Source organism: Capra hircus, unplaced genomic scaffold (assembly GCF_001704415.2).
Source record: "Capra hircus breed San Clemente unplaced genomic scaffold, ASM170441v1, whole genome shotgun sequence".
In the NCBI taxonomy this organism is placed as follows: domain Eukaryota; kingdom Metazoa; phylum Chordata; class Mammalia; order Artiodactyla; family Bovidae; genus Capra; species Capra hircus.
The window spans coordinates 281,659-302,570 of NW_017190073.1; the positions used below are offsets into that span (position 1 = coordinate 281,659).

Here is a 20,912-nt window from a genome sequence, read left to right on the forward strand (position 1 = left end):
AAAGCATTTATCACATTGTCTTATAATTGTCCATGTGTTTTTGCTATAGACAGTACCTTGATGATAGGGAACATGTCTTTTTCATCATTGTGTGCTTGGCACTTATCACAATGCCTGGCTTCTGGTACATGCTCATTAAATGCTCGTTGAGTAAATCAATGAGCAGTGGTGAAGATATCCTATTGGTGAGCACAACATAGGTCACACATAAGAAATGAGAATGATTTTCTCATCAAAACTATAGATGATCTTCTCCTGTCCTATTAGATATCTGGGTTAGAAGTTTCTACTCTTGCCATTTTCCTGCCTGAAATTATAGTCTCCTGTAATTAAGTGACCATCTTTTCTTTCAAAATCTAGCTAAAAATTAAACTAATGCAAAGAAGTTTCCTTGACTCTTGACTAACTCTGCATTTTTCTTGAAATTAATTATTTGGTAAGTATAAACTTAATTTGCATATGGCATAAGCTATTTATACTTGTCATATTTACTCATTTTATATTTAATGGATACTACATCTTACATTAAGATATGGACTACCATCTCTGGCTCTCTAGAAGTTCTCAGTTCTGTGTAAAGTTGGCATCAAGCAAATGTTTATTAATTAGGCCTGGCCAAAATATGGAATGAAGCAGGGCAAAGACTAATAGTGTTTTGCCAAGAGAACGCACTGGTCATAGCAAATACCCTCTTCCAACAACACAAGAGAAGACTCTACACATGGACATCACCAGATGGTCAACGCCAAAATCAGATTGATTACATTCTTTGTAGCCAAAGATGGAGAAGCTCTATGCAGTCAGCAAAAAAAAAAAAAAAAAAAAAAGACCGGGAGCTGACTGTGGCTCAGATCATGAACTCCTTATTGCCAAATTCAGACTTAAATTGAAGAAAGTAGGGAAAACCACTAGACCATTCAGGTATGACCTAAATCAAATCCCTTATGATTATACAGTGGAAGTGAGAAATAGATTTAAGGGACTAGATCTGATAGATAGAGTGCCTGATGAACTATGGACAGAGGTTTGTGACATTGTACAGGAGACAGGGATCAAGACCATCCCCATGGAAAACAAATGCAAAAAGGCAAAATGGCTGTCTGAGGAGACCTTACAAATAGCTGTAAAAAGAAGAGAAGTAAAGAGAAAAGGAGAAAAGGAAAGATATAAGTATCTGAATGCAGAGTTCCAAAGAATAGCAAGGAGAGATAAGAAAGCCTTCTTCAGCGATCAATGCAAAGAAATACAGGAAAACAACAGAATAGGAAAGACTAAAGATCTCTTCAAGAAAATTAGAGGTACCAAGGGAACATTTCATGCAAAGATGGGCTTGATAAAGGACAGAACAAGGGAACATTTCATGCAAAGATGGGCTCAATAAAGGACAGAAATGGTATGGACCTAACAGAAGCAGAAGATATTAAGAAGAGGTGGCAAGAATACACAGAAGAACTGTACAAAAAAGAGCTTCATGACCCAGATGATCACGATGGTGTGATCACTCACCTAGAGCCAGACATCCTGGAATGTGAAGTCAAGTGGGCCTTGGAAAGCATCACTATGAACAAAGCTAGTGGAGGTGATGGAATTACAGTGGAACTATTTCAAATCCTGAAAGATGATGCTGTAAAAGTGCTGCACTCAGTATGCAAGCAAATTTGGAAAACAGCAGTGGCCACAGGACTGGAAAAGGTCAGTTTTCATTCCAATCACAAAGAAAGGCAATGCCAGAGAATGCTCAAACTACCGCGCAATTGCACTCATCTCACATGCTAGTAAAGTAATGCTCAAAATTCTCCAAGCCAGGCTTCAGCAATACGTGAACCATGAACTTTCAGATATTCAAGCTGGCTTTAGAAAAGGCAGAGGAACCAGAGATCAAATTGCCAACATCCGCTGGATCATGGAAAAAGCAAGAGAGTTCCAGAAAAACATCTATTTCTGCTTTATTGACTATGCCAAAGCCTTTGACTGTGTGGATCACAATAAACTGTGGAAAATTCTGAAAGAGATGGGAATACCAGACCACCTGACCTGCCTCTTGAGAAACCTGTATGCAGGTCAGGAAGCAACAGTTAGAACTGGACATGGAACAACAGACCGGTTCCAAATAGGAAAAGGAATACGTCAAGGCTGTATATTGTCACCCTGCTTATTTAACTTCTATGCAGAGTACATCATGAGAAATGCTGGGCTGGAAGAAGCACAAGCTGGAATCAAGATTGCCGGGAGAAATATCAATAACCTCAGATTTGCAGATGACACCACCCTTATGGCAGAAAGTGAAGAGGGACTCAAAAGCCTCTTGACGAAAGTGGAAATGGAGAGTGAAAAAGTTGGCTTAAAGCTCAACATTCAGAAAACTAAGATTATGGCATCCGGTCCCATCACTTCATGGGAAATAGATGGGGAAACAGTGGAAACAGTGTCAGACTTTATTTTTGGGGGCTCCAAAATCACTGCAGATGGTGATTGTAGCCATGAAATTAAAAGATGCTTACTCCTTGCAAGGAAAGTTATGACCAACCGAGATAGCATATCCAAAAGCAGAGACATTACTTTGCCAACAAAGGTCCCTCTAATCTAGGCTATGGTTTTCCCAGTGGTCATGTATGGATGTGAGAGTTGGACAGTGAAGAAAGCTGAACACCAAAGAATTGATGCTTTTGAACTGTGGTGTTGGAGAAGACTCTTGAGAGTCCCTTGGACTGCAAGGAGATCCAACCAGTCCATTCTAAAGGAGATCAGTCCTGGGTGTTCATTGGAAGGACTGATACTGAAGCTGAAACTCCAATACTTTGGCCACCTCATGTGAAGAGCTGACTCATTGGAAAAGACTCTGATGCTGGGAGGGATTGGGGGCAGAAGGAGAAGGGGACGACAGAGGATGAGATGGCTGGGTGGCATCACCGACTCAATGGACATGAGTTTGAGTGAACTCCAGGAATTGTTGATAGACAGGGATGCCTGGCGTGCTGCAATTTATGTGGTCGCAAAGAGCTGGGCATGACTGAGCGACTGAACTGAACTGAACTGAACCAGGTAAACATTGTTAGAGAAAAAAATTTAAACTCTGTTGGTTCCTTTCATTTCAAAATCACCAAAAATACCGAGTACTCAACACTGCCAGTCTTGGCATAACTTTTTAGTATAATCACTCACTCACTCTCTGAGAACACTATTATACATTGTCTCTTCTCTCCTCAAACTGTCAATACCACCTCTCCCTTCCCACTTTCAGCTGATGACCTTGCTTTTGAATATGGAAGTAATTAGAAGACAATCTCCACAAATCCATGGTCCACATCCAGCCACTTACATATATTTGTACACATATATTCTGCCTTCCTTCTTGTTAGTATGGTTTAAATATCTGCGCACTTAAGGCCAACACTCTCATTTATGAATCAAATTTCCTCCTCGTACTGGATCATTCTCATCAGTGAAGTGTTGTAATATCTTCCATCTTAAAATAATACTCCCCTGGTTTTCAGGTTTCCACTACCTTCTCCAATTCCCTCTCTCTTAATAAGCTTGTTTTTAACTTTATAATGGTATTAGATCTATAGAAAAGGTGCAAATACAAAGAATTCACATATAACACTTGCCTAGTTTCCCCTATTAGTATTATCTTACGATAGTGTAATAAATTTTTGACAGTGAATGAATATTGATATATTATTCATTAAATTCCCAAATTTATTTGAATCATTTGTTGTTGTTCAGTCATTCAGTCAAATCTGACCCTTTGCAACCACATGCACTGCAGCATGCCAGGATTCCCTGTCCTTCACTGTCTCCTGGAGTTTGCTCAAATTTATGTCCATTGAGTCGGTGATGCCATCCAGCCATCTCATGCTCTGTTGTCCCCTTCTACTCCTGGCCTCAATCTTTCCCAACATCAGGGTCTTTTCCAATGAGTCCACTCTTTGCATCAGGTGATCAAAATAGTGAAGCTTCAGCTTCAGCATCAGTCCTTTCAATGAATATTCAGGGTTGATTTTCTTTAGGATTGACTGGTTGGATCTCCTTGCTGTCCAAGGGATTCTCAAGAGTCTTCTCTAGCAGCATAGTTCGACAGCATCAACTCTTCCATGCTCAGCTTTCTTTATAGTCCAACTCTCACATCCATACATGATTACTGGAAAAATCATAGCTTTGACTAGATAGACCTTTGTTGGCAAAGTGGTGTCTCTGCTTTTTAATTTGCTGTGAAGCTTTGTCATAGCTTTTTTTCCCAAGGAGCAAGCATCTTTTAATTTAATGGCTGCAGTCAATGTCCACAGTGATTTTGGAGTCCAAGAAAATACAGTCTGTCATTGTTTCCATTTTGTCCCCTTCTATTTGCCATGAATGATGGGACTGGATGCTATGATCTTCATTTTTGAATGTTGAGTTTTAAGCCAGCTATTTCACTCTCCTCTTTCATAAAGAGGCTCTTTAGATCCTCTTCCCTTTCTACCATTAGAGTGTTATCATCTGTGTATCTGAGGTTATTGATATTTCTCCCTGCAATCTTGATTCCAACTTGTGCTTCATCCAGCCCAGCATTTTGCATGATGCACTCTGTATATAAGTTAAATAAGCAGGGTGACAATATACAGCTTTGATGTACTGCTTTCCTAATTTTTGAATCTCATTAGTTTTCTCCTAATTTCATTTTTCTATCACAGGGTCCCATTCAGGGCCCAGGTTACATTTAGTCATGTCTCTTTAGGCTACTCTGGACTGTGACTGTAACTTTCCTTGGTTGTGATGATCTTGAGAGTTTTGAGAGGTACTAGTCAGGCATTTTGTTAGAGTACCCCACAATTTGGGTTTATCTGATATTTTTATTGTGTTTAAATAGGGGTTTTAAGTTTTGGGGGAGATAGCCACAGAAGTGAGGGGCCCTTCTCACTGAACTCTATCACTGGTATATGCTATCAGAGGTAGTGTTTGCTAGGTTTTTCTTCTTAAGGGTTACTCTCCCCCGCTCCTTCTACACTCTATTCTTTGGCAACAAATCACTAAGTACAGCCTGCCTTCCAGGACAGAGGAGTTAAGATCCACCTCCATTGCTGGGGGAAGAGGAATATCTATATAAGTTATTTGAAATTCTTTTGTATGGGAGATTTCTATCTATTCTCCCGATTATTCAATCATTTATTTGTATCAGCATGGATTCATGGATATTTATATTTTGTGTTATAATTCAATATTATATCATTTATTTTCTTGCTCAAGCTGTTCCAGGTTTGGCCATTAGAAGTTCTTTCAGTTAGCTCCTGTGTCCCTTGAACATTGCCTCATCATTTTTTTTTTTTTGAGCTTTCTTACTTTCTGAAACTACAAGATGCTCCAGGCTCATCTTGTATCTTCTCTGGCCCAGCCCTAGAATCATCCAATCTCCAAAGGGTTGGTTCCTTTCGCTAGAGAATGGTATTAGAAACCAAGATCTGGGTGTGCTCATTGCTACTGGGGTGTCATTATTCCCAGGACCTCTTAATGGGTTGAGCTAGAAAATATACTAATCTATGTGTAAAAACATATACACTTGACCCTTTAACAACACAGAGTTGAACTACACAGGTCCACTGATACACAGAACTTTTCTCAATAGTTCAGTTCAGTTGCTTAGTCGTGTCCGACTCTTTGCAACCCCATGAATCGCAGCACGCCAGGCCTCCCTGTCCATCACCAACTCCCAGAGTTCACTCAGACTCACGTCCATCGAGTCAGTGATGTCATCCAGCCATCTCATCCTCTGTCGTCCCCTTCTCCTCGGGCCCCCAATCCCTCCCAGCATCAGAGTCTTTACCAACGAGTCAACTCTTCACATGAGGTGGCCAAAGTACTGGAGTTTCAGCTTTAGCATCATGCCTTTCAAAGAAATCTCAGGGTTGATCTCCTTCAGAATGGACTGGTTGTACATGCTACTTATTATACAATCTGTGGTTGGTTCAGTTCGAGAATGCAGAAATGTGGATAGAGGGGAACCACATATACAGAGGGCAATGTACAAGTTATATGCACATTTTTAACTGCACAGAGGATTGGCACACATAGCTCTTGCATTGTTCAAGGGCCAAATGGTATTATTTCTGTATCTTCACATCTCTCTATATGAGGCTAAACATGAGTTTACTGATGTCTCCAAATATAATGCAATACATTGATTCATTCTAGCAATCCCTCTATACTTATCTTTAACTGATTTGTTTTCTGTCCCTATAGTTTTGCCTTTAATAGATTTTATGTCATTCCTTTTTATTCCATTGCATGGATGTACTATAGTTTACTAATTGACCTGTTGAAGGGTATTTTGATAGCTTCCCACTTTTGACAATTATGAATAAAGTGGTTATTTACATGCGGGTTTTTGCCTTGGCCATACGTTTACAAATCAGTTGGGTAAATACCTAGAAATGCAACTGTTGGCAAGTCCACGTTTATAAGAAACTACCAAACTTTATTCTAGAATGGCTGTACCATTTTTGCATTATCACCAACTATGAACAGGAGTTCCTATTGCTCTGCATGCTTGTCAGCATTTAGCATCGCCAGTTTTCTTGGATTGTAGTAATTCTAACAGGTGTTTAGTGGCATCTCATTGTGGGTTTATTTTGCATTTACTAATTTGAAACGATGTTGAGCATGTTTCATATATCTATTTGTCATGCTTTTCTCTTGTGGTGAGGTGTCTGTTCAGCCCTTTATACCCTTTTAAAAACTGGGTTGTTTTCAACTTTTAAGAGGTCTTTTCAAAATTTTTTCTCAGGTATGTTGTTTGCAAATATTTCTTCCAAGTCTGTGTGGCTTTTCTTTTCATTCTCTTAACAGTCTTTTTAACAGAGAATGTTTTGAATTTTGTGACTGTAGCCATAAAATTAAAAGATACTTACTCCTTGGAAGAAAACCTATGTCAAACCTAGACAGCTTATTAAAAAGTAGAGACATTACTTTGCCAACAAAGGTCCGTCTAGTCAAAGCTATGGTTTCTCTAGTAGTCATGTACGGGTGTGAGAGTTGGACCATAAAGAAAGCTGAGCACCGAAGAATTGCTGCTTTTGAACTGTGCTGCTAGAGAAGACTCTTGAGAGTCCCTTGGACTGCAAAGAGATCCTTGAAAAACGTGGCTTTGAACAATTTGGGTCCACTTACATACAAAATTTTTCAATAGTAAATACTACAGTACTACATGATTTGCAGTTGGTTTGATTTGTGGATGCATAACCACATATATGAACAAACTGAATATATAAAGAGGACCAACTCTAAATTATAATCAGATTTCTGACTGCTCAAAATGTTGGTACCCCTAACCCCTGCATTGTTTAAGGGTCAACCTTATTATGGAAATTTAAGTATTTTTACTTATTTTTTTCCAGAAGTGCATTGGCTATTCTGATATCTTTGTCTTTCCACATACATTTTAGAATCAGTTTGTCAATATGTATAAAAAATGTCTGCTGGGATTTTGAGTGGGATTGCACTGAACCTGTAGAACATACTGAGAATTCACATCTTAACAATATTGAGTCTTCTAATCTATGGTTATAGAATGTGTTTTCAGTTATTTATGTTCTTTCATTTTTAATCAGTGTTTTGTAGCTTTTTTGCACAGATTCTGTGTGTGTATTTATTGCCATACATCTCCCTCCAACTACTGCTTTAGTAGCTTACCACAGATTTTGATAAGTTGTATATTCATTTTCATTTAGACTGAGGGGCCTAGAGGAGCTATCCCACGTTGAAGGTCAGGAAGGGCGGCGGTAAGGAGATACCCCTCGTCCAAGGTAAGGAGCAGCGGCTGTGCTTTGCTGGAGCAGTCGTGAAGAGATACCCCATGCCCAAGGTAACAGAAACCCAAGTAAGGTGGTAGGTGTTGCAAGAGGGCATCAGAGGGCAGACACACTGAAACCATACTCACAGAAAACTAGTCAATCTTATCACACTAGGACCACAGCCTTGTCTAACTCAATGAAACCAAGCCATGCCCGCGGGGCAACCCAAGATGGGCGGGTCATGGTGGACAGGTCTGACAGAATGTGGTCCACTGGAGAAGGGAATGGCAAACCACTTCAGTATTCTTGCCTTGAGAACCCCATGAACAGTATGAAAAGGCAAAATGACAGGATACTGAAAGAGGAACTCCCCAGGTCTGTAGGTGCCCAGTACACTACTGGAGATCAGTAGAGAAATAACTCCAGAAAGAATGAAGAGATGAGGCTAAAGCAAAAACAATACCCAGCTGTGGATGTGACTGGTGATAGAAGCAAGGTCCGATGCTGTAAAAAGCAATACTGCATAGGAACCTAGAATGTCAGGTCCATGAATCAAGGCAAATTGGAAGTGGTCAAACAAGAGATGGCAAGAGAGAATGTTGACATTCTAGAAATCAGCGAACTAAAATGGATTGGAATGGGTGAATTTAACTCAGATGACCATTATATCTACTACTGCGGGCAGGAATCCCTCAGAAGAAATGGAGTAGCCACCATGGTCAGCAAAAGAGTCCGAAATGCAGAACTTGGATGCAATCTCAAAAACGACAGAATGATCTCTGTTCGTCTCCAAGGCAAACCATTCAATATCACAGTTATCCAAGTCTATGACCCAACCAGTAATGCTGAAGAAGCCGAAGCTGAACGGTTTTATGAAGACCTACGAGACCTTTTAGAACTAACACCCAAAAAAGATGTCCTTTTCATTATAGGGGACTCAAATGCAAGAGTAGGAAGTCAAGAAACACCTGGAGTAACAGGAAAATTTGGCCTTGGAATGCAGAATGAAGCAGGGCAAAAACTAATAGAGTTTCACCAAGAAAATGCACTGGTCATAGCAAACACCCTCTTCCAACAACACAAGAGAAGACTACACATGGAAATCACCAGATGATCAACACCGAAATCAGACTGATTATATTCTTTGCAGCCAAAGATGGAGAAGCTCTATACAGTCAACAAAATCAAGACCAGGAGCTGACTGTGGCTCAGATCATGAACTCCTTATTGCCAAATTCAGACTCAAATTGAAGAAAGTAGGGAAAACTGCTAGACCATTCAGGTATGACCTAAATCAAATCCCTTATGATTATCCAGTGGAAGTGAGAAATAGATTTAAGGGCCTAGATCTGATAGATAGAGTGCCTGGTGAACTATGGAATGAGGTTCGTGACATTGTACAGGAGACAGGGATCAAGACCATCCCCAAGAAAAAGAAATGCAAAAAAGCAAAATGGCTGTCTGGGGAGGCCTTACAAATAGCTGTGAAAAGAAGAGAAGTGAAAAGCAAAGGAGAAAAGGAAAGATATAAGCATCTGAATGCAGAGTTCCAGAGAATAGCAAGAAGAGATAAGAAAGCCTTCTTCAGTGATCAATGCATTGAAATACATGAAAAGAACAGAATGGGAAAGACTAGAGATCTCTTCAAGAAAATTAGAGATACCAAGGGAACATCTCATGCAAAGATTGGCTTGATAAAGGACAGAAATGGTCTGGATCTAACAGAAGCAGAAGATATTAAGAAGAGGTGGCAAGAATACACAGAAGAACTGTACAAAAAAGAGCTTCACGACCCAGATAATCACAATGGTGTGATCACTCACCTAGAGCCAGACATCTTGGAATGTGAAGTCAAGTGGGCCTTGGAAAGCATCATTTTGAACAAAGCTAGTGGAGGTGATGGAATTACAGTTGAGCTATTTCGAATCCTGAAAGACAATGCTGTGAAAGTGCTGCACTCAATATGTCAGCAAATTTGGAAAACTCAGCAGTGGCCACAGGACTGGAAAAGGTCAGTTTTCATTCCAATCACAAAGAAAGGCAATGCCAAAGAATGCTCAAACTACCACACAATTGCACTCATCTCACACGCTAGTAAAGTAATGCTCAAAATTCTCCAGGCCAGGCTTCAGCAATATATGAACCGTGAACTTCCTGATGTTTTCAAGCTGGTTTTAGCAAAGGCAGAGGAACCAGAGATCAAATTGCCAACATCTGCTGGATCATGGAAAAAGCAAGAGAGTTCCAAAAAAACATCTATTTCTGCTTTATTGACTATGCCAAAGCCTTTGACTGTGTGGATCACAATAAACTGTGGAAAATTCTTCAAGAGATGGGAATACCAGAGCACCTGACCTGCCTCTTGAGAAATCTGTATGCAAGTGAGGAAGCAGCAGTTAGAATTGGACATGGAACAACAGATTGGTTCCAAATAGGAAAAGGAGTACGTCAAGGCTGTATATTGTCACCCCGCTTAATAACTTATATGCAGAGCACATCATGAGAAACACTGGACTGGAAGAAACACAAGCTGGAATCAAGATTGCCGGGAGAAATATCAATAACCTCAGATATGCAGATGGAGAAATATCAATAACCTCAGATATGCAGATGACACTACCCTTATGGCAGAAAGTGAAGAGGAACTAAAAAGCCTCTTGATGAAAGTGAAAGTGGAGAGTGAAAAAGTTGGCTTAAAACTCAACATTCAGACAATGAAGATCATGGCATCCGGTCCCATCACTTCATGGGAAATAGATGGGGAAACAGTGGAAACAGTGTCTGACTTTATTTTTTTGGGCTCCAAAATCACTGCAGATGGTGATTGCAGCCATGAAATTAAAAGATGCTTGCTGCTTAGAAGGAAAGTTATGACCAACCTAGATAGTATATTCAAAAGTAGAGACATTACTTTGTCAACTAAGGTCCGTCTAGTCATGGCTATGGTTTTTCCAGTGGTCATGTATGGATGTGGGAGTTGGACTGTGAAGAAGGCTGAGCGCCAAAGAATTGATGCTTTTGAAGTGTGGTGTTGGAGAAGACTCTTGAGAGTCCCTTGGACTGCAAGGAGATCCAACCAGTCCATTCTGAAGGAGATCAGCCCTGGGATTTCTTTGGAAGGAATGATGCTAAAGCCGAAACTCCAGTACTTTGGCCACCTCATGCGAAGAGTTGACTGATTGGAAAAGACTCTGATGCTGGGAGGGATTGGGGGCAGGAGTAGAAGGGGACAACAGAGGATGAGATGGCTGGATGGCATCACTGCCTCGATGGATGTGAATCTGAGTGAACTCCGGGAGTTGGTGATGGACAGGGAGGCCTGGTGTGCTGCGATTCATGGGTTCGCAAAGAGTCGGACACGGCTGAGCGACTGAACTGAACTGAACTGAGACTTCTTATACATTTAAAGGAAGCGTATAACTTAAGTTCCAAATATTTGTGACTTTTCTAACTTTCTGTTATTGATTTCTAGCTTGTTTGTTTGTTTGTTTTTCCATTATGGTCTCTATATGTCTTTTAGAGTCCTTTAAATTTTGAGCTTTTGGCTCAAAATGTGGTCTACCTTTATGCATGCTTCATCTACACTTCAGAACAATGTGAACTTTACTGTTGTTGGATGGATTGTTGTATAAATGCCAACTGGATGAAGTTGGTTCATGGTACTTAGTTAATATATCAGTTACTGTGTGTATGTATGTGTGTTAGTTGCTCAGTTGTGTCCGATCTTTGTGACTTGAGGGACTGTAGCTCACTAGGCTCCTCTGTCCATGGAATTCTCCAGGCAAGAATACTGTAGTGGGCTGCCATCCCCTTCTCCAGATGATCTTTCCAACCCAGGGATCGAACTGCACTGCAGGCAGATTCTTTACTGTCTGAGCCACCTGGGAAGCCCATCAGTTACTGAGAGATGTATTAAAACCTGCAAATGCAATTGTGGATTTATTTCAACTTTTATCTCTCTTTCAGAATTTTCCACAGTTTGTTGTTATCCACACAAAGGTTTTGGTATAGTCAATAAAGCAGAAGTAGATGTTCTTCTGGAACTCTCTTGCTTTTCTATGATCCAGTAAATGTTGGCAATTTGATCTCTGGTTCCCCTGTCTTTTCTAAATCTAGCTTGAACATCTGAACATTCTCGGTTCATGTACTGTTGAAGCCTTGCTTTGACAATTTTGAGCTTCACTTTGCTAATGTGTGAGATGAATGCAATTGTGAAGTAGTTTGAACATTCTTTGGCATTGCCCTTCTTTGGGATTGGAATGAAAACTGACCTTTTCCAATCCTGTGGCCACTGCTGAGTTTTCCAAATTTGCTGGCATATTGAGTGCAGTACTTTGACAGAATTGTCTTTTAGGATCTGAAATAGCTCAGTGGGAGTTCCATTACCTCAATTAATTTGTTCGTAATGATGCTTCCTAAGGCCCACTTGATTTTGGACTCTAGGATGTCTGGCTCTAGCCTTTGATTGTGTGGATCACAACACACTGTGGAAAATTCTGAAAGAGATGGGAATACCAGACCACCTTAACTGCTTCCTGCGAAATCTGTATGCAGGTCAAGAAGCAACAGTTAGAACAGGAAATGGAACAATGGACTGGTTCCAAATTGGGAAAGGAGTACACCAAGGCTACATATTGTCACCTTGCTTATTTAATTTATATGCAGATTACATCATGCAAATGGCCAAGCTGGATGAAGCACAAGCTGGAATCAAGATTTCAGGGGAAAATATCAATAATCTCAGATATGTAGATGACACCACCCTTATGGCAGAAAACAAAGAGGAACTAAAAAGCCTCTTGCTGAAAGTGAAAGAGGAGTGAAAAAGCTGGCTTAAAACTCAGCATTCAAAAAACAAAGATCATGTCATCCGGTCCCATCACTTCATGGCAAATAGACGGGTAAACAATGGAAACAGTGAAAGACTTTCTTGTCTTGGGTTCCAAAATCACTGTGGATGGTCACTGCAGCCATGAAATTAAAAGACACTTTCTCCTTAGAAGAAAAGATCTGACCAACCTAGACAGCATATTAAAAAGCAGAGATATTACTTTGCTGACAAGGTCTGCCTAGTCAAAGCTATGGTTTTTCCAGTAGCCATGTATAGATGTGAGAGTTGGACTATAAAGAAAGCTGAGCACCGAAGAAATGATGCTTTTGAACTGTGGTGTTGGATGAACTGTGGTGTTGGAGAAGACTCTTGAGCGTCCCTTGGACTGCAAGGAGATCAAACCAGTCAATCCTAAAGGAAGTCAACCCTGAATATTCACTGGATGGACTGATACTGAAGCTGAAGCTCTAATACTTTGGCCACCTGATGGGAAGAGCTGACTCACTGGATAAGACCCTGATGCTGGGAAAGATTGAAGGCAGGAGGAGAAGACAATGACAGAGGACAAGATGGTTGGATGGCATCATCGACTCGACTCAGTGGACGGGAGTTGGAGCAAGCTCCAGGATATGGTGATGGTAAAGGACAGGGGAAACCTGGTGTGCTGTAGTTCATGGGGTTGCAAAGAGTCAGACATGATTGAGCAACTGAACAACAACAACTGAAAGAAAAATATTTAAGTTGACTATAATTTTTTAGAGTAGTTTTAGGTTCACAGCAAAACTGAGACAAAAGTTCAGAGAGATCCATATATCCTCTGTCCCTACCTCATCCCTTAACTTTTATCCTGAGTCTTTACATTTAAAGCGTGTTTCTTGTAGACAACATATAGGTGAATATTTTTTGATTCATTTTGACAATTTTTGTATTTTGACAATTTATATTTGAAGAGATTACCAATGTAGTTGACTTTAAATCTGCCTTCTTGCTGCTTTCTATAGTTGTATTTATTCCTTACTTCCTTTCTTTTTTCTTCTCTTTCTGATTTTCATTGTATATTTATGATTCCATTGACTTATTATTCACACTATTTTAAAAAACATTTTAAAATTATTCTTCCAAATGTTTAGAATGTACATTTTAAATAATCTAAGCCCACTTTTAGATAAATCTGAAGTGTCACTCAAAGTTGTAGAGTATTTTGCGTACCACTAGCTATGAAAAAGAGTTCTGATTCCTCATCATCCTAGTTAGAACTTGGTATTATAAATAGAATATTCCTAATTTCTCCCTCCTATCCTGTTATATTATTTTCACTTATTTCACTTTTATATGTGCTATGAACACCAAACACATTGCTGCTACTGCTACTGCTAAGTGGCTTCAGTCGTGTCCAACTCTGTGCGACCCCATAGATGGCAGCCCATCAGGCTCCCCCGTCCCTGGGAGTCTCCAGGCAAGCACACTGGAGTGGGTTGTCATTTCTTTCTCCAATGCATGAAAGTGAAGAGTGAAAGTGAAGTCATTCAGTCGTGTCCAACTCTTAGCGACCCCATGGACTGCAGCCTACCAGGCTCCTCCGCCCATGGGGTATTCCAGGCAAGAGTACTGGAGTGGGGTGTCATTGCCTTCTCCAAACACATTGCTATTACCATTTAAATAGTTAAAATTTCATGTAATTCAGAAGGAGAAAAGTTTGTTTTTTATCTTCATTCCTAACACTCTTTATTTTTATGTAGATCCAAGTTTGTTACCTATATCATTTTTCTTTTGCCAGAAGAAATTCTTCTACAATATTTTGAGAAGTTAGATGAGAAAGTCTATTTCTCTATCACTTTTGAAGGATTGCTGGATATAGAATCATAGGTGGTAGTTTTTTCCTCCCTTTAATGTCTTAAAATTGTCATTCCATTGTGTTCCTGCTTGTATAGCTTCTCATGAGAACTTTACATAATTCTCATCTGTCTTTCTCTGTAGGTAAAGTGTTTTTCTCTCCTCTGACTGCCTTCAAGATTTGCTCTCTGTTTTTGCTCTTTTGCCTAAGTGTGGGGTTGTGTTTGTGTGTGTATGGGTTTTTAAAACGTATCCTAAGCTTCTCTAAGCTTCTTGGATATGTGGTTTGGTGTTTGTCATGCATTTCGGAAAGCTTTCAGAAATTATTTCGTCAAATATTTCTTCTGCTTAGTTCTTTCTTTCTTCTTTCAGTATTCCATTCATGTATATTATATAACTTCTGATATCATTCCACATTTTCTGAATACTCTGTTATGTTTTGTTTGTTTGTTTCTACTCTCATTTTCTCTGTGCATTTCAGTTTAGGTAATTTCTAATGACCTATTTTTACATTCACTGATTCTATTCATGGGTGTGTCTGATAAGCCCCACAAAGTCATTCTTCATTCCTGTTACTATGCTTTTGATTTCCTTTTGATTCTTTCTTGTATTTTTCTATCACTCTGCTGACAGTATCCATCTGGTCTTCCACTTTGTCTACCTCTTCCATTTAGAATCCTTAAAATATTAACCACAGTTATTTAAAATTTCCTGACTGAAAAATTTCAATACATATGTCACATGTGAGTCTAGTTCTGATGGTGCCTTTTCTCTTCAACTTGTGTTATTTCTTGCCTTTTAGCATGTATGTTTTGTAATTTTGTGCTTGTTGTTGACAGCCAGACATACTGTATAGAGCAGTAGATACTGAAGTAAATAGGACTTTATGGTGACTATTTATATCAATCTGGCCAAGAGTTGCACTGTGTCTGATGTTTGCTCTGTCTATGGGTACCAGAGGCTTTAAATCCGTTTAGTGATCTTGTTTTTACCTCCCCTCTTGGCCTTGCTCCTTTTCTTGGTGCTTCATGTCCAAGACAGTGTTTGTAGCTGTCATCCACTGCTATTTTAACGAAGACTTATTAGCTTGCTGGAGTCGGGGGAGGAAAGGGAATTCTCTGATCTCGGGATTAAGTCTAAGTCTTTGGAGTGCATTGTGGGTCTGTGTCTTGGGAGTATGGTCCTCACAGTTGGTTTTGGCCCTTTCCAGAGTATTGTGAGTTGAACTGTATTCCCCCAAAAGATATGTTGACGTTCTCACCTCTAATACCTGTGAATGAGACCTCATTTGAAAATAGCATCTTTGAAGATAATCAAGACAGGATGAGGTCATACTGGATTTGGGTGGGCCCTCAATCCCCCTAAGGTGCCCTTATAAGGAGAGAGAAATTGGAACACACAGAAGAGACCCAGTAAAGAAGGTTATGTAATGATGGAGGCAAACAGTGGAGTGATGTTGCCGAAAGCCAAAGGACACCAAGGAGAGGGAAGAAAGAATTCTCTCCTAGAGCCTTCAGAGAGGACATGGCCCTACCAACAACTTCATTTCAGATTTTCTACCTCTAGAATTGTGAAAGAATAAATTTTTCTGCTGTTCTCTGCTGACCAGTTCATGGTAAATTTATCATAGCAGTGCCAGGAAACTAAAACACAGGAGTAAAGCTTTTGGCCCCTCTGCCACCTAATACCTTCCCTGGCTGTAGAATTTCCAGTCTATGTCTTTGAAATTTTCTCCCCTGTATAGTACACTCAAGATCAGTTGTTCAATCATGTCCACCTCTCTGCGACACCTGCCAGGCTCCTCTGTCCATGGAATTTCTCAGGCAAGAATCCTACAGTGGTTTGCCATTTCCTCCTTCAAGGCATCTTCTCGACCCAGGGATTGAACCCATGTCTCCTGCATTGTCAGGTGGATTCTTTACCACTGAGCCACCAGGGAAGCTCCCTCCCCTGTATACTGAGGCTTTGATTTTTTCTTTCCTTTTTCCTTAGATGACCTGGGGAGACAAAGTGGGGTGGACCATGGCAGAGCTCCCTTCCCCTAGCTGGGATGAGATTTTACTATTACCCCATATTATTTCTGTCTTTCTCACAACCTGTAAAAGAATCCTGGAAACACATGGTTAGAAGTTGTCACAACTCCACAGAAAGTATTTTCAGTCCACATGAAGAGTATGTCACTGCATGACGATGTAAATATACTTTACACTTACTGAAGTTTACACTTAAAATGGTTAAGATGATATATGTTACTTTTTTATCACAATTAAAAATAAAGTATCTGTCTCTACACGTCTTACCAAAATGATCTTCATGTTGCTGCCAAACACAATTCAGAGACTTGGAGGCTGTATGGTGCCAATAGATGGCTAGTGGAAATAAGCTTTTGAAGTTGGACTGTTGAAGGGCCCAATGTGTGACCCGTCCCCTCAGCAGGTCCTGGAGCCTGCTTTGTAGGTGGGACAACCTATGACACCACATCCTAGAAAATTCAACAACGAGAGTGTTAGTAACAATATAAAACAAGGTTTATAAGGCTAATAGGAATAACACTACATATGTAACTATGTAAAAGAATTGATTTTCTTATCTCAACCACAGAGCATTAAAGGAGAAATTCTGAAAAGCTAACCATAAGTGGTCGATAACCATTACTTCTATTTTCTTACCAGCCACTCGTATTATGCACTGTAATCTTGCTTCCATCCCACTATCTAACTGAAGTGGTTCTTTAGAAAATCACTAATTCTAATCTTCCAACCACATATAAGGGTTGCCTTTTAGATCTTGTCCTTCTGGGACTCATCACTGTGACACTATTGATCATCCTCATCTTGATGCCTTGAAACTTTCTTTTCCACTGATTATGTGTAATTGTGGGAGTTTCTTAAACTTTCAGTGACTCTGTTTCCTGTTCTGTAAAATGAGTATAACAATAATACTTATCTCATGGGTTTAGTGTACTTAGAACTGTGTACATAGTAAGACCTATATATGTCAGCTACTATCATTCTAATCATCCTCATCATTATTGTTATTAGGGATAAACTATACCTTTCTCGGAGTTGACGACAACCTGAGTGTGATGCTTTCATAAATATTAAAAAAATAACACCATTTGCATATGATCTTAAAAGGAATTCATTCATCTTGTGGGAAAAAACGAAGGTCATGCCAGAGAAGCTATATGGAGCTTGATGTGAACCTTCTCAATAACTCCTTGCAAAAATGCTTGCTTTGAGTGGATGTGTACATGTTACTATGTGGTAAAAGTTGATAAAGGAACTGAATTTCATGCTGATGGGGGATGAAACCAATCACATATACCAAGTCCATAGCTAGAGATATAAGATAATTTGCTGATGACTGAGGGAGGTTTCTGAAATAGGTTAGAGTCTTCACCCCCGGAGGAGGGCATGGCAACCCACACCAGTATTCTTGCCTAGAAAATCCCATGGACAGAGGAGCCTGGCAGGCTGCAGTCCACGGGAGTCACAAAGAGTTGGACATGACTGAGCAACTAAGCACAAGGTCTTCAGGGAAAAGTCCAATTTAGTTATCATATTAGGTAATGCCTCCAATTACCTGATCCTAAGCCACCTCTCAGCCTGACTTCCTATTATTTACTTCCTTGTACTTATTTGTTCATAGTTTCCCAGACTCACTATAAATTTTGAGAAACTCTTGTTCATGCTATTTGTTCCTCTAAGTGAAGCCCTTCCTACTCTCTTCTATTCATCTTTTAAGAATCAGTGGAGATAGCATTTCATCTAAGAATTCTTCCCTAGATTCTCAGAATGAACGAGCAGCTTTCTTTAGTTCTCTCATAACAGTCTGTTTACGCCTCTGTCTTCCATCTCAATACATTTTGTTGAAATTGTATGCCTTTTTATTATGACATTGTTAATTGGCTATACTCCGATATAAACAAAAAGAAGTCAGACACAAAAGGCCATATGCTATATGATCCCATTTATATGAAATGTCCAGAAAAGGCAAATTCAAAGAGATAAAAGGTAGATTAGTGCTTATCTCCAGCTGGAGCAGTGGGTAGGGAGGAATTGGGGAATGACAGCTAATATGTGTGCAGTTTCTTTTTGCAGGGATGTAGATGCTCTAAAACTAAATGATGATTGCAAAAATTAAAAAAAAAAAAGAAATTATATGTTTTTATGCTTTCCTACCAGTAAGACCTGGATACATCTCAACAGGAAACCTATGGGTCATTTATGTTTGTACCCTAATATCTAGCATGGTTCCTAGTACTTAGGAGAATTTCATAAACATTTGTGGACACTGGATTGAATTAATTTTCTTTGAGGTTCATAGCATCTTTAAATCTGGTAAGGCGTCTGCTATAAATCTTAAGTAATGAAAGTGTTGATGAAATCAAGCCAAAGGTAGGGTTTGCAATAGGCCATCTCAAACTCTTCCATTGCTTATGGTCTGCAATCAGCACTCTTTGAGTATGGTTATTAATATATTAATTATATTAATTATATAACCTACCAATATGGATTCATAATTCTTGTTCCCAAGGGTATCATAAAAGACTTGTTGAAACTGCATTCATTCAATGTACATGTTATAGCTGACATATTTTCATAAACACCTCTAATAAAATTAGATCTGTGTGGAATGTCTTTGTTGATAACTTTGCAATTTTCCAGGTATTCGTTTACTTGAAAATCTGTTCTAGAAGCTAACCAAGGACATATTTAACTCATTGATTAGTAGATTGAAAACTTCCTTCTTCTTTGTTAGAAGTGGTAGTATACTTATATAAATTAAGTGTTAAAGCATCTTCCCTTATTCTTATTAATTCTTTTGATCACTGGGAATTGTTAAACAATATCAAGTTATAACTTATCCAACCCAGGACACATGTACTTCTTCCTTCTGAGAACATAGTTAACATTGTTCTGCCTTTGCAAATACGTGTTTATACAAGCCCGAGGTAATTTTGGGCCTTAATCCTTCCAAATACTAATTCTTTAGGCACGTGCCATCTGCTATATTCATCCTTCTTTTCGCTGTTTATACATCATTCTTTAAAAAGAAAAACAGCACCTATGAGGTCATTGTAAAACTTCCCCTGCAACCCATGGCTTCCCTCATTTCTCCTTTAATAGGATAATTTGCTGTTCCATGGTCAAATGATATTTTTGAGAGCTTCCCAATCTTTAGAGTCTAACTCCATCTTAATGTAAATTAAGGTCCATCAAGTATCAATCATCCTAAGAGAAACTTTTGGAGAATAGCAATTGGTAGAAATTCTAGTCAGAGTAAGCGATTACATAATAGGTCAATCTGAACCTTTGCATGGTTATTGCTAAGGAAGAAGCATTCCCTCTTAAAAGGCTTAAAGCCGAGTCCATTTAGCCTCTGTCAATTTTTCCTTTCAAATGTCTCTCAGATTTGTTCTTCTCTTTCCATTCCTATAGATGCTTTCATCAGCTCATACCTGGACTACTGCCATAGACTAGATGGTTTCCTTGCCTCCATTCTATCCATATTCCAATCCACCTTCCATACTACTGCCAGATTAATTTTCTTAAAACAATTTCAGCATATCACTCTCCTGCCTGAGACCTAGCTCAAATGTCACCTTTGTAAAATCTTCCTAACCCCCCTAGGAAGAGTTAGGAGCTGCCTACTCAGTGTTCTCACAGCGCTTTGTGCATACCCTTATGCGCTTACAACATATCCAATAATTACTCATTTAATTACTTCTCTCTTCCATTCGCTGAGAGCTCCTTGAGGGCAGACAAAACTATTGACGCATCTCTTGGCCCCATCTATCTTGCCCCGTGCCTCAGTGCCTTCACATATGTGGTTTCCTCTGCCTACTGTATTTCTCCCTCTCATTATTCCTGCTCAATTCATTTAACACATACTTACTGGGGGTCAACTTTGTGCCAGAAACTATTTTAGGCACTTGGGATTTATCAGGGAACAAAACAAACAAAAATGCCTGCTTTCATGGAGCTTATCTTCTAGTGGAAGGACAAAGATAAATATAATCAATAAATATAAGAAGGCAGTCAGGGCGATGCAGCAGGATAAAGGGGTGTGCTGAAGGAAGTAGGACTTTTAAACATGGTGATCAGGGTAGACTTTATTGAGAAAAATGACATTTGAACAAAAAGGGAATTGTTCATGATGATATTTTTCTGGTTTAAAGGAGGTCAAAGTAAAAGCTCTAAGCTGAGATTGTATCTGTCATACATATCTTTGTCTGGGTTTAACTAGTGCAAGAATATATTGGACTGCATGAGTTAAGAGGATGCTCCTTTACATCGAGGTCTCAAGATTAAATGCCCACAGGGTCTAGGCAAGAAACAGAAATAGGTGAAGCATAAGAGACAATAGGGGACTGTGGTGAGAGGGGTGAATCGAAGAATGCTTGATCTGTCCAAAAATACTAGCCACTACTCAGGTCTAGCTAATTATTGCCAGAGAGTATTAATGTTGCCATATTT

The 20,912-nt window shown here is 39.5% G+C and overlaps 1 protein-coding gene across 4 annotated transcripts in view; it reads right to left on the minus strand.

The window, feature by feature from the left end:
- TMLHE (trimethyllysine hydroxylase, epsilon) overlaps window positions 1-20,912 on the minus strand; it is a 71,031-nt gene that overhangs the window by 42,705 nt on the left and 7,414 nt on the right. For 3 of the 4 annotated variants that reach the window (XM_013976344.2, XM_005700536.3, XM_005700537.3), the window contains one exon: window positions 16,731-16,912. The exons of the other annotated variant lie outside the window; for it this stretch is intronic. In XM_013976344.2, coding sequence (XP_013831798.1) covers window positions 16,731-16,911 — 181 coding nt within the window. In that variant the 5' untranslated portion in view covers window position 16,912. The remainder of the gene's footprint in view (window positions 1-16,730; window positions 16,913-20,912) is intronic. 4 annotated transcript variants of the gene reach the window in all.